Source organism: Callorhinus ursinus, unplaced genomic scaffold (assembly GCF_003265705.2).
Source record: "Callorhinus ursinus isolate GAN/ISIS: 27379988/994484 unplaced genomic scaffold, GSC_fseal_2.0 scaffold72, whole genome shotgun sequence".
Taxonomy (NCBI): domain Eukaryota; kingdom Metazoa; phylum Chordata; class Mammalia; order Carnivora; family Otariidae; genus Callorhinus; species Callorhinus ursinus.
Window position 1 is genome coordinate 5,858,300 of NW_027397134.1, and position 13,810 is coordinate 5,872,109.

Below are 13,810 nucleotides of genomic sequence, written 5' to 3' on the forward strand. Positions count from 1 at the left end.
AACTCATTTGTCAAATAAAGGGTTTAGAGCGGACCTCCATAGGCCTTCCAAGATTAAACAGTCTTCAGTTGCTCTGTGCCAAACACGTAGTATTCTCTCATTTCATCCTTACTACATGGCCTGTGAGTTAATTTATCCTAAGTTGATATATGGAGAAATTGGAGGACAAAGAAGTTGTGCTTTACACAGTACAGAGTAGAGCTGGGATTTAAATCCAGGACCAACAGGCTTGACTCGTGACCCCTGCTCTGTAATTGACTTTAGTAATTACTGTTCTGACAGGTCCTAGGGGAAGAGAAACTGGACTCTCTGCCCTTTATCGAGGCCCCTAAGTATATGAAATTGACTTAGTTACAGAGTTTTGAAAGAGTTGAGAGGGTTTATGGAGAAACAGGTGGACTAAGGAGGACGGGACTTGGGGGGTTCAAGGGCAAAGGTTAAGGGATCCCTATTTGGTGAAAGTCAGAAAGCCAACATTGAGTCCTTACTCTGTCGGCTACTGTGCAAAGGGCTTTGCACACACAGTCTTCACAACAGTCTATGAGGTGTAGATGTTATCACGCCATTTTCCAGATAAAGAAACTGAGGCTTAATACATTACCTGGTCAAAGACACACAAGTCGTGAGTGGCTGAGCCCCTGCACCATTTAGCACACTGTGCCTGGAGGGAAAAGGGGTAGTGAGCATTGGAGTCTTCCCTTAAGAGGTCGGGTGATGCCGTGCCTGTCTGTGCAGGTCTTCAGAGGTCTGTGCTTGTCTTTTCCCAGTGAGCTGTGTGACCCTGGCCAAATCCTGATCGGGATCTGAGTTCTAATCAGGAATCTCTGATTTCTGAGTGTGGGAGGTATGCTGCATTTTTGGTGTAAATCAAACTCAGGGTGGACTTATTAACCTTTTGCTTTCTAACAAGAGACTCTGGTGAAAAGTTTTGGACTTGGGTTAGAATTTAACATAAGAAAAATCAGCAGAGCCAGAAGAGAATTGTTTTATGAGTCCCGTAATAATGTAGCAGTCCCCATAGCTTCACATGGCGGAATTCCAGATGGAACAAAAATGACAAGTTCTCACAGTTGGAAATCACATATAAAAATGAGCTGTTGGGAGAGGCACGTGAATAAAGTTTATATGACCGGCCAAGTGTGTTGTTAAGCTTACATATAAATCAAAAAATTGTCTCTGCTCCTATATAGTAAGGGATCCTCTATACTGATACAAAATGAAATTGTGCTTGATTTGTTTTTGTTTTATTTATTATTGTTGTGTTAAAAGATACGTAACATGGAATTTGCTGTGTTTGTTTTCTAACACGGTGCAGGGAGAGGGGCACTGAAGTCAGAGGGCTCCTTTCAGATTTCGTCTTCAGCACTGTACCAGGGAGCTGCTTTAGGCATGTGAATTAACCTCCTGAACCTCAGTTTCCTCATTTGAAGGAAATAAAAATATCTTCTTTGTAGTGTAGTTTTGAGGATTAGAAAGAATATGCATTTCTCAACAGACTTCAAGGGAATGAAATCCTATAAAGCATTTTTCTGTGCACAAAGCAGTTAAGCAGCTGGTCAAGGACAACTAGATAACCAGAAAAGCCCCACATATTTGGAAACTAGGTAACACACTTCTAATAAAGCCTGAGGCAGGAACAATATTGCATGTTGCATGGGATGTGGTGGCCAGATACTGGCTGGGATTAGGATAGGATTCCTACTGTGCCAGGTTTCCGTGTCCATTTCAGACAGCTGCTTATTAGAGCCTACTCCCCCATTCCTGCAGCCCCTGCTCTCCACCCTAATTCCCGGACGAGGAAGTACAAAGAGTGTGTCATGAGCTCCTTAAGAGAATGGTGCTACATGTTAAAAGACTGTCAGTAGGGGCACCTGGAAGGCTCAGTTGGGCATCTGTCTTTGGCTCGGGTCATGATCCCGGGGTCCTGGGATCGGGCCCCACGTTGGGCTCTCTGCTCGGCAGGGAGCCTGCTTCTCCCTCTCTCTCTGCCTGCCACTCTCTCTTTCTCTGTCAAGTAAGTAGATTAAAAAATTTTTTTTTCTTAAAAAAAAAAAAAAAGACTGTCAGTGTGTAGGCTCTGGCGTCAGACTGGTTGTGAGCCTTTTGGCAGCTATACTAACCTCCCTGAACCTCAGGTTTCTCATCTGTAGAATGGGACTAATTGTGTTTTCTTTGTAGGATTGCTGCGAGAGGGAACTGAGATGAAGCATCTGTGTGGTTAGCTCAGACCCGGGCACGTAGTAAATTCCCCATACGTGTTATCTGTGTGGGAGAGGCGGGGAGGAGGGGGGCTGGGGGTACCAGGTAGTGAACCAGCTTGATTGGGCCAGTCAGCTATTTACCCTGAGTGTGTGTGTGTAAAAATGTGCTGGGCCTGGGTGACCTCCCTTATGCCTTTTATCTCTGAAATTCTGGGGTGACCCTGTTGGACCTCATAAAAGTAAGTCCTGCAGCTCTGAGTCGCCAGGGTGTTGCCTGTGATTTTTGCCCTTCACAATAGCTCTCTGCTGAGAAGGGGTTCCTTGTGGCCAAGGGGGAGGAGGGCATCACCCAAACTCTGACTCTGCTCAGGGTAGGAAGTGCCTGTAAAATTAAAACAGACAGCAGTGCGCAGAGGGTTCCAGGGAACAGGGCTGTGCACCGGTCTTGGGAAATAGGTTCCTTGTGCCACCAATTCATCATTCTAATGATAATGAACACGTCACTCTGTCTGATAACTGGAACAGAACTACACAGTTCTCTCTGTGCCCTGCTCTCTGGAAATCGATTTTTATCATCACAAACTGACATAAGAATTTGGAGGGCATGAGAAGCCTTTGGTAATGAGATTTTCCTCAGAAGTCAGCCTGATACCTTTAGTCTGCAGTTTGGAGCCTGAAGGAATATCACAGTCAAGCAGAACAGACTCCTGCCACCTGAGGCCTGAGATGATGTTAGGCTCTCTTTCCTCCCCCCATCCCCTGACCCCCAGCCAGTTACTCTCACAAGCAGGCGTGGGGCTCAGGGGCTCAGTCCAGTAAGGACTCACCTGCTTCTCTCTTTCACTTCCATCACCACCGCCCCGCCCCCAGTCCCTATGACCATTTCTCATCCTGGTCCTGAAGGAGCCTCCAGCATGGTCTCCTTGCTTCCATCCTGGCCCTCGTCAGTCTGTTTCCCAGCCTGCATCCAGGGTTTACCTTTCCACGGTGTATTAGCTTGGACTGCTGTAACAGAACACCATAGACTAGGGGCTTAAACAGCGCATTGGCTTCTTACAGTTCTGGAGGCTGAGAAGTCCAGGATCAAGGTGATGACACATTCACTTCCTGGTGAGGGCCCTCTTCTGGCTTGCAGAGGGCCACCTTCTCCTGTGTCCTCAGGTGGCAGACAGAGCAAGCTCTGGTCTCTTCTCTTATAAAGACATTAATCCCATCATGGCTTTACCCCCATGGCCTCATCTAAACCTAATCAGTTCCCGAAGGCCCTACCCCCAAATATAATCACTTAGGGATTAGGGCTTCAACATATGAGTTTTGGGGGCACATATTCAGTCTATCCTTTCTTTCCTTTAGGATAAAGGCCAAAATACTTACGATGGCCTGGAAGGGCCTCCATGATCAAGGCCCTCCCTCCCTTTCCAGTCTTGTCTTCTGTCATCCTCTTCTTCACTCTTGGGCTCTGGTGACAGGAACCTTTCTCCACACTGCTCTAGGCACCAGCTTTCCTGCCGCAATGCCTTGCACACACTATTCCCTCTGTGCCTGGTTAGCTCCTGGCCAGCTAGTGAAATCCTCCGTCTTAGAGTCACACAGCTCCGGTCGGTGCTCCTCCTTTCCCCTCTTCTCCCAGTTCTACCTCTGTGTTTGTAGGACTGGATTTGATTAGTGCCCGACTTCATGAGACCGTTAGCCTGTAAGCGCTCATAGGGCGGCTGCCATGTCTGTGTTGCTCCCTGTTGATTCTTCAGCACCTAGCCTGGCATTTAGGAGGGGCTCAGTAAGTGCTATCTTAGAAATACTGATGGGGGAGATAGACACAAAAATGTTTATTTAAACAATGGAACAGAAAAAAAAAAAAAATGGAACCCTTTCTTTCCTGGTGGATAATTTACACCAAACCCTGAACTATCACCCGACAAACATGGAACCATTCTGGCTTAAGTATGTGGGGGATTGGAGAAGGCTCCCAGCCCCCAGCAGGTGCGCCCTGTGATGGCCCCAGCAATGTACCGCAGGCCCCCAGGCTTTTGCAGAGTGCACTTTGAAGCCACGGCTGTTAGGGCCGCAGTTTTCTGCGTGCTCGTGGGAGCCCTGGGAAGTCAGCGTTGGTGACCAAAAATGGACTTTTTACCCTTTGATCTGTTTTCTCTCTTTGGAGACCTGAGTGAACAAAAAGCTCATGTCCCCGGGGGCTCAGTTTCCCCCACCCCTGGAGGACCTTAGGGTCATATTAATCAACTGTTGCCCTCTCCTAAACCCTGCACCGTCAGTCAGGTTCTTATCAGAAATCTACGTGCAAGACTTTTGCCAGGAGCACAATTTTACGTGCAGGACATTCATTTCATTCCCAGCTCCTGAAAACATGTTCAGCCTTGCTGTGCATTTTTAATTTTTGAAGTAGTTGGAAATATTTAAAAATCAGGAGGTTTCATACAGAAACCAGGTTTCTCTCTTGTATTGTAAAATAAGCTAGACATGGGGCCTGGCTTCCTTCCCGGCAACAGTCACAGGGCCTTGGAGCAGCCTGTGGCCTTTCCTTTTCTTTTCCTTTTTTAATAGCCAGCTGTGCCAATATAGATCTATGGTCCCTATACATATTTTTGTTTGCCACCTTTGCTCTAGAACAGTGTTGTCCAATAGAACTTTCTGCCATGATGGAAATGTTCTGTATCTGTGCTATCCAACACAGATGGCTAGTCACACATGACTAGTGAGCATTTGACAAGAGGCTGGTACAACTGAGGAACTGAATTTTACATTTTAATTTATATTTGAATAGCCATATATAGCTAGTAGCTACTGTATTGCATGGAACAGGTCTAGACATTTAAAATGTTATCATTGAAGTACTTATTTTTTTTTAAGATTTTATTTATTTATTTGAGAGAATGAGATAGAGAGAGAGAGCATGAGAGGGGGGAGGGTCCGAGGGAGAAGCAGGCTCCTCCCCGAGCAGGGAGCCCCATGCGGGACTCGATCCCGGGACTCCAGGATCATGACCTGAGCCAAAGGCAGTCGCTTAACCAACTGAGCCACTCAGGCGCCCCGAAGTACTTATTGAGACTCTAGAATGTCATGTTTTTCCTACCCTTGTTTACTCTTTTTCTCACTTTTTCTATCATTGTTCACTGGATTTTCTCATGTATTTATTTTATTTTATTATATGTCTATTTATTGAAAATCTCTTCCTTTTTTTTAGAGTGGTGCTGAGATATGAAAATATAAATAACCACTCAGAATCAGAGGCTGGGATGGACATATAGGAGAGGGAGGCTATACCTGTGAAGAAAATGTGGTTCAATTGAGATCAGAAATCTCGAGCTCCTCCTGGGCATAGAGCTGTCCTAATATGGACATTCCTTGTTTAATGTCTGTTTTTCCTTCCCACTCCCACATGGCAAGCTCCATGAGGGTAGCGGGGAGAGGTTTGATTGGAAGGATATTCCGTCCTTCCCTGATATTACAAACCTCGGGAAACCTGGCTATGGAGCTGGGAGTTACTCCCGAGCTCTCTGAATATGAGATTCTGTCATGGGTCCCTTTATAATGCCTCTGAATGCCCTAAAGGAGCCAGGTGAGGGGAAAGCCTATTTTGTCTCCAGGTAAGACATAGCAGTATGTTATGTCTCTACCCACCCTCGAGGCACAGTTAGAGTGCTGGGCTGGCGGATCTGGCAGCTTCCTGGTGGCTGACAGTCCTCCAGCATAAGAAAGTGGGGCTCTGACAGGCACACAAGTTGGAGGGTCCTTGGGGGTGCCTGTTGTGGATGGTGCTAACCTCTAAGACATCCCTGGTGGAGCTCCATCCCTCATCTTCTCCCACGGCTTTGGGCGTGTGGGAAAGGGGAAGGAGACTGGGGATTGGTGTTGCTGATGAGGGTTTGTTTGTTTAATTAACTAAATCCCTGACTTTATTTGGGTTTCACCAGTTTGTCTCTTAATGTCCTTTTTCTGTTCCAGTCTCCAATCCAGGGGTACCAAGTTGCATTTAGTTTTCATGTCTCCCCAGTGTCCTCTGGTCTGTGAGTTTCTCAGTCTTTCCTTGTTTTTTAATGACGTAGAGAGTCTTGAGGAGCCCTGGATAGATATCCTGCAGAATGCCTCTGATTCTGGGCTGGTTTGATGTTTTTCTCATGGTAGAGTTATAGGTTCTTGACAAGACTACCTCAGCGGTGAAGTATGCTTCTCATCACATCATATCAGGGGGTACATGGGATCCACACATCACTGGTCACAGGAACCTTCATCACTTGGTGATGTAGTATTTGTCACCTGTCTCCATTATGAAGTTACTATTTTTCCCTTTCTATACTCTGTTCTTTGGAAGTAAGTCCCTAACTGTAGCCTACTCAAAAGAGGATAGAGAGATTCAACTGTAGCTCCTGGAGGCGGGGGGGTCTACGCAAGTTACATGGAATCTCTCTGTAAGGAGGATTTGGGACAAGGTTCTTAAAATGGAGTTGCCTCTGGGGTGCCTGGCTGGCTCAGTTGGTGGAGCATGTGACTCGATCTCTGGGTTGTGAGTTTGAGCCCCACTTTGGGTGTAGGGATTACTTTAAAATGATTTTTTTTTTTTTTAATGGAGTTGCATCCAACACCAAGCACCTCCCTCTATTTGCCTGTTCTAGGCCTCTGCGCAAAGACTGCCCTTCTGTCTATCCAGCTTTCCTTGGCTTTCTGTTTATTCCGAAAGTTAGTTCAGGTAGATTACAGAAGTAAATGCAACGTCCAGAATAAAATGTGACTAAATGGGGAAATATAGGAAAAGAAAAACATAAGATAGGACGTCACCTGAGGTCTTATAAATTATCTAGAGTTTTGTGCTAAATTCAGTCCTGAACTCTCTGGGAGCCAAAGAAAAGTGGGAAATATCTATTCCAGGATTCAGAGTGGTCATCAAGGCAAACCATTTGCTCAGGGGAAGCATAACCTTTCATGGTATTAAGATCTAAGCAGCCTCTTGAAAGATGGACATCATATGATATAGTACAGGGGATCAGGAAGCTATGGGGCAAATCTGACCCACCATCTGCTTTTGTAAATAAATTCTTACCGGAACAGAGCCACGCCCATTCATTTACATTGTCAGGCTCCTTTTGTCCTTCATGCTGAGTTGAGTAGTTTCAACAGGGCCATCTAGCCCACAAAGCCTAAAATAATTGCCCTTTGCTCCTTTACAAAAAATGTTTGCCAATATCTGATTCAGAGGATAACTCCTGAACCACATTCCTGCTAAAATAAAGCTGTAGGAATCATGTAAATTTCTGGCAGTTTAGGCTGGTGGGGCAGTTCTCAGGTGCTGTAGATGAGAGTTAACCCCACTATATAGGGGTCTGGAAGGTAGCACCTAAGAGCTGGGTCTAGCGCCCCTCAGTTAGCTTCTTCTCATTTAATTTTATGGGATAGTACCCGTTTCTAAGTCTTGCTGGTTAGAGGCAGGTGGTGATTGGTAATTGCAAGCTGCTTCTTGGTGATTGGTAATTGCAAGCTGCTTCTTGCTGCATTTCTCTGTGTATTTATGGTGCTAGCAAAGTCTGTGTGGTCTTTTTGCAAATCATTGAGCCTGATGTAGGAGAATGGTTCTTTAAGAACTGGGGGCAACTTTGTTTCCCAGGGCACATTTGGTTGTATCTGGAGGTATTTTTAATTGTCACAGCTGGGAATAGGAGGTGGTGATAGGGGGCTGGTGTTACCAGCATCTAGTAGGTGAAAGCCAGGGATGCTGCTTAACATCTTATAAGGCACAGGACAGCCCCCCCCCCGACTCATCTGGCCCCTGATGGCAGTGGTGCCAAGGTTGGGACACCCCATTTTAGAAGGAGTGATTTTTACAACATCCAACAAAATATTTGGTAATAGAAGGCTCCATTCAGAAGTACTTAAGAACCCCATGTAAGAGGGACTAGGAATAAGATTTTTCCTGGAGTGCTCTGAAAGGCTTGCTAGTCTCTCCAGATATCTGCCATGAGGTATAGTACAGCCCTTCTAGGTGAACAGGTCATAGTCCTGTGCTCCAAGACGTTTAAAGGGAATGAGACCGATATAATATTACATGAAGCAAAATTTGGCACCTGCCAGGAGGGGGTTATAGGGATCCAAAGTAGAGAGTAAGAGAGATGGTTTTCCTTCGGGAGCTAGGGTGGAGTCAGAAGACATTTTACTGAGGGAGCAGCATTTGAAATTGCCCTCAAGACTGATGGGGTTTTAGCCTGTGGTTGTAGGGAAGGGCACCTCAGGTCGGCGGAACACACAGATGGGATTAAACACACGGGGTCTCATTTGGCTGGAAATGTGTATGTGGGTGAGTGGCGGGCCATGTGGGGCCATCACAGGTCAGGGCTGTTTGTGCTGGACCCACAAGGCTCTGCAAGTTTGGTAGGCTCATGGGGAGACCTGAAAGATTTCAGAGTCACGGAGTGATGGGATTAGAGCTGTTTTTTTAGGAGGATGAAAATGGAGGTGGCTGGCAGGTAGGGTCTTCAGGGGGAGAGGCTGTAGTCGGGGGAGTCGTGTGGGAGACTGTTACAGCCTCCCCTAGGAGAACAGGCGTGACTTGGACATACATGTGAGTCGGCAGAGGTGAGCGAGGCCATAGGACTAGGCCTCTCTTGAGAGGTGAAGCTGGAGAAGGAAGGGAGCTATCAGATGCCTCTGAGGATTGAGCCTGGGCACTTAGCAGGTTGACTGTCCCACTGACACAGGAAAGGAGGGTTGGGGTGGCAAAGGGTAAGCCATGGTGAGGGAGGGCACTTGCTGGGCTATTCACCCATTTGTCTCTAATTGTGTTCTCTCTCTCCCGCTTCTCAGTCTCACAGGAATGTTTCTGCCTTCCTTACTATTTCTGTGGAGATTTTTCTTTAGTGTAAATCTGTGCTTTGAGTCAGGTGCTGGAGCCATTTCTTTGGTTCTGGGGATTCTCTGTGAACGACGGTTTCCTATCAGCCGTGGCGTGGGGTCCGAGAATTCATGAGACTGGGCTGGACCCCTTTAACTCTTCCACCAGGGACCACTGGGGACTGGGAAGGAGAGAGGAATGGGAAGGATCACGTATATAAATAGCCTTAAACAATTTTGTTGTTTTGTTCATTTTCAAATCCCTTACAGGTGTCTGTGGACCAGACAGCCACCCCGGTGTTGGACAGCACCAGTTTGGGGGTAAGCGCAGGCCAGTCTGTGGATAGAGGCAACAGCCAGGCCTTTGGGAACTCCCAGAACTCAGGGGAACAGAGCTTCCCCTCTGCAAACTCCAGTGACAGCAGGTGAGATTCAGAATGACCGAACTCATGCTCCTGGGCACTGGGGATGGTCTGGTCTCCAAGGCTGTGGAGCCTGGGAGTCCAGAGTCCCACACCCACGTTCTGACTCAGCCATGAGTTCTACCTGGAAGCCCGGGGCACTCAGGTCTTAGCAGCACCTGTGTGATGGGGCTACGGATCTGTGCCCTGCCTGCCTTACCGGACAGCTAACAGGTGCCCACAGAGACACAGGGAAGTGTCAGGCATTGTGCAGGAGTGGGCTTTGGGAAGGGGGCCAGGACCCAGTCTGTCCTGTTGAGTCCGGCACCCAGCCTGACACCTGGTGTGTGACTGCGGACGTCAGTACCGACAGCTTGAGGAAAATGAATGAGCAGCAGATGAGTGGCCGGTTGTATCTGACCACGGCTATCCTTTTCCTATTCCTGAGTCTCCAGAGGAAGAAGAAGCTGCTTGGACCTCATTTACTTGAGAAAGAGCCCCGGCTTTTAATGCGATTCGTCATATCTGAAAAACTTCTTTTTGATTTCCTGCCCAGTTGTGTTAGCCGTACAGTGTTCTGCCTGCCTCACTGTCCTGCTGACTGAGCAGTCCTTGGCCAAACGGTCTCAGATGTGACTTCTGCACGCCTTCATCTCAGAGCGGAAGGCCCCCCTGTGGCAGCTCACCTGGCTGGCCCCAGCCAGCAGCCACCCACTTTCCTTTCTGTCCCTCGGTCTGCTGGTTTTACCTGCAATCTGGTGCAGGGCACCTGACTCCCTCTGGCCAGGAGAGATGAGGATCACTGCAGAGGCAGCAGACAGCCCGGACTGCTCTAGTCTCTTTTGTCCCCCCAGGCCCGTATCCCCGTCAAGCCCGGCTGTGAGTTTTGGCTCTGGACGTGGAGGAGATTGGAAGGCCTGCATAGGGAGGCAGTGTATTTCTCTGCTTCCTCATTGAGCAGCAGGTTTTGTTCTGCTTTTGGAAGAAAAGGGAAACTGGGGATTCTTAGGCTGGAGATGAGAAGACCAAAAATGACACAAATCAGGACCGATGACGACAATGACAAAGAACAGGTCCCATTTTGTGATAAAGAACTGACTAGCAGTTGGTACTGCCCCTTGGGAAATGGGCTGCATAGAGGAGCTAAGTTCTTTGCCATTGAAGACGTTCGTGCACACGGGACAGCCTCTTGTTCAGACTTTTGTAGTGGGGACGCAGGCATTAGAAAGAAGTTCTCTTTGTGTGTGCGGGGGTGGTCTTCACAGGCTTTTTTTAACCTGAGATTCTGAAATGCTCCACTGAGTCCTGGACCCTCCAAATAGGAAGAGGGGGCTGAGACTGAGGAAAGATAGAGGTTTTATGGACTTGAGGGGCTTCTGGACTAAGCCCCAGGTTTGGTATGGTAGGCTGCTGGGAGTGGCCCACGCCCGGTGCTCTGGGCTCAGCTGCTGAGTGTTACGCATATTTAAAGGTACTGCCAGACCACTGAGGAAGAACTCAGGCGGAAGAAAGATCTGGGCTCTGGAAACAGGCAGATCTGGAGTCAAACCCGAACGCTGACACCTCCCAGCTCTTCAACCTTCACCTGCACCTTTAACGTCTCAGAGTTTCAAAAAGTTGACGTTGTTGTTATTGTTCAGTATTGTTTATCATTTGGGGCTTTGTGGGTATCAGCCCTACGCACAGCCTCACAACACCCCCGAAAAATAGGAATAATATCATCCCCGTCTTCAGATGAGGAAACTAGAGTCCCTCCGGCTGACAAGTGATGATACTGGAATTCTGTCTCCCCTGCTCTTACCAGGTTACCTAGCGTTCTCTGGTGAGGTTAAATGGTGGGGAAAGTCTTGGGGGTAAAACCAGAGCTGTCCAGGGAGATCTCTTAGAAGTGGTTGAGGCGTTATTAGAAGGGGAGATGCCTATTAAGGAAAGCAAGTTTGGACACAAAACCACTTTGATTCTTTTTTTTTAATCTTAATGTGTACGCTTTGGAAGTAGGAAACCCCCTGTGAGATAGCCCTAGGATGTAGCTGCCCAGGATTTGCTTGAACGCCTTCAGTATCAGTGTCATCCTTGGCCTCCAGCTCTGTAAGAAGTAGGGAGAGTGGTCCCTGAGGTTCGTGCTCTTGCCCCCTTGCTTTGCTGACTGGACACTCTGTTTACAGCTCTCAGCAGCCGGCAGCAAGCTCCTTAACCTCATCCTCCACCCTGACAGAGATCCTAGAAGCCATGAAACACCCCTCGTAAGTGGTTCGTCACATGTAGGAGTGTAAGGGCGGGAGGATCTCACAGCCCTGAGCCACGGTGACGCTCAGATGCTCAGGCAGTGTGATTTGGTGGATTCATAGCTGGCTGTATTGTTCACCAGTTATGAGACCCAGCATAAGTTACTTGACCTCTCTGAGCCTTTATTACCTTGTTTGTAAAATGGGATACTTGTGGTTAAGTCGCAGGTTTGGCCTAAGGATTAAATGAAATAATACATAAATTACCTAGTATAATGCTTGACAGCTATAGGTAATTCTCTTAAATGTCAGATCCGTCTTCCTTCCTCTTCTCCTTTCCCCCCATAACACCTCCTTTTGTCCTGTCTTGCAGATTTCTGTGGGTTTAGGAATAGTGTAGAGAAATTGTACCGTGCGGAGCCTTACTTCAGATATTAAATGCTCTAGTGGGAGTCCCTCCTTTTTCATGTTCTCTTTCTGCTTGTTGCCACCGTGCACACATAACCCTGCTCCGTGCCCGCCACGTTACAATTCAGGACAGGAGTCCAGCTGCTCTCGGAACAGAAGGGCCTCTCGCCATGCTGCTTCATCAGTGCGGAGGTGGTGCACTGGCTGGTGAACAACGTAGAGGGCATCCAGACGCAGGCGATGGCTATCGACATCATGCAGGTGAGACAGCGCGGGCAGGGCCCGTGGGAACGTCTGCTCGGGGCCCCCGTGAAACCAGAGCCCGTCTCTGAAGCAGCTGTCTTTCTAGTAAACGAGACCTGCCGGTTTTGGTGAGGCTCTGCTTTTAGTAAGTGTGAGGCCTGTCTGCAGTCGATGAACACGCAGGTCTTGATTTGAAGGACACTATACCTTCCTTGACTTAAAAACCCGGCAGAATGTCGCATCAGAACTGAAGTGTTCTGGACGGAGTCCGCACTCTTGAACCTTGGAGGAGTCTGTAAGATTTCCAGGGATTGCCTTCCCTCTGACCTCTAGCCCCCATCTCCCTCTGGTCAACTCCCAAGCCTCTGCCTCAGGGACCTTCTAGCACCCGGTCCTTACTCTGTCAGAGCACTTGGCACAACAAAAAGAAGATTCTGCCTGTCTCATTCCACTGTCTCCCACCTTGACTGGGCTTTTTGAGGGCTGGGCTATCTTCCTTTTTTTTTTTTTTTTAAGATTTTATTTATTTGTCAGAGCACAAGCAGGGGGAACGGCAGGCAGAGAGGGAGAAGCAGGCTTCCTGCCAATCAGGGAGCCCGATTTGGGACTCGGTCCCAGGACTCTGGGATCATGACCTGAGCCGAAGTCAGACGCTTAACTGACGGAGCCACCCAGGCGTCCCTGGGCTACCTCTTATCATCCCATTTCCATATCACCATGCTGTTTGGCACATGGTAGGCACCTAGAAAACACTTGCTAAATTTAATGACACTGTTCAGAACTGGAATTAAACTGGAGAGGAGAATAGGAAAGGTCAAGTTGGCTAATGTGTTTCACACCATCCTGTCCACACAGAAATCGGTACCATTTGCTGAACAGCAGGCTTGTCATTCCTGAAACGTAAAATCAGTAACTGATTTGAATAAGCATGCAATCATCAGTTCTCTCTTTGAGGTTCTCTTAGGGAGTTTTTAAAGGCCTTTGCCCTATTACTTATACTCCCATCTTCCTGAGAATCAGATTTCCTTGTTCACACAATGCAATGCTTCTACAACCGTTAAAATGAATGAGCTGGAGGGACATGTATCAACATGGACAAATGTCCGAAGCAGGGTGTTGAGTGAAAATCCAATATACAAAATGATAATTGTATTACGCCCTTTTTTTTCTTTTTCTTTTTCTTTTTCTTTCTTTCTTTCTTTCTTTTGTATTATGCCCTTTATTTAAAATTTAAAATCTCACAAAAATACCTCATTCTCTATCAATACATGTGTGTATAATAAGATTGTTAAAAACATGCATGAGAATAACATTACACTAACCATTTATTTCTGGTGAGAGAGGAAGAGGAATGGGACACGGGAGAGTCCACAGAATATTTTGTTTTGTCTTTGAATTAAAAGATCTGAAGTCAGTATAGCACAATATTGTTTGTTGAAGTTGCGTGGTGGTATACATGGATTGTCTTTATACTTCCCTGTATGTTTGAAATAATTGA

At 47.3% G+C, this 13,810-nt stretch overlaps 1 protein-coding gene across 9 annotated transcripts in view; it reads left to right on the plus strand.

The window, feature by feature from the left end:
- Positions 1–13,810, plus strand: part of DEPDC5 (DEP domain containing 5, GATOR1 subcomplex subunit) — a 122,003-nt gene that overhangs the window by 89,884 nt on the left and 18,309 nt on the right. For all 9 annotated transcript variants that reach the window (XR_012376442.1, XM_073886868.1, XM_025858126.2 and 6 more), the window contains 3 exons: positions 9,306–9,460; positions 11,602–11,679; positions 12,198–12,330. Coding sequence is in view for 8 of the 9 variants with exons in the window: in XM_073886868.1 (XP_073742969.1) it covers positions 9,306–9,460; positions 11,602–11,679; positions 12,198–12,330 (366 nt within the window). In the remaining variant the exon portion in view is untranslated. The remainder of the gene's footprint in view (positions 1–9,305; positions 9,461–11,601; positions 11,680–12,197; positions 12,331–13,810) is intronic.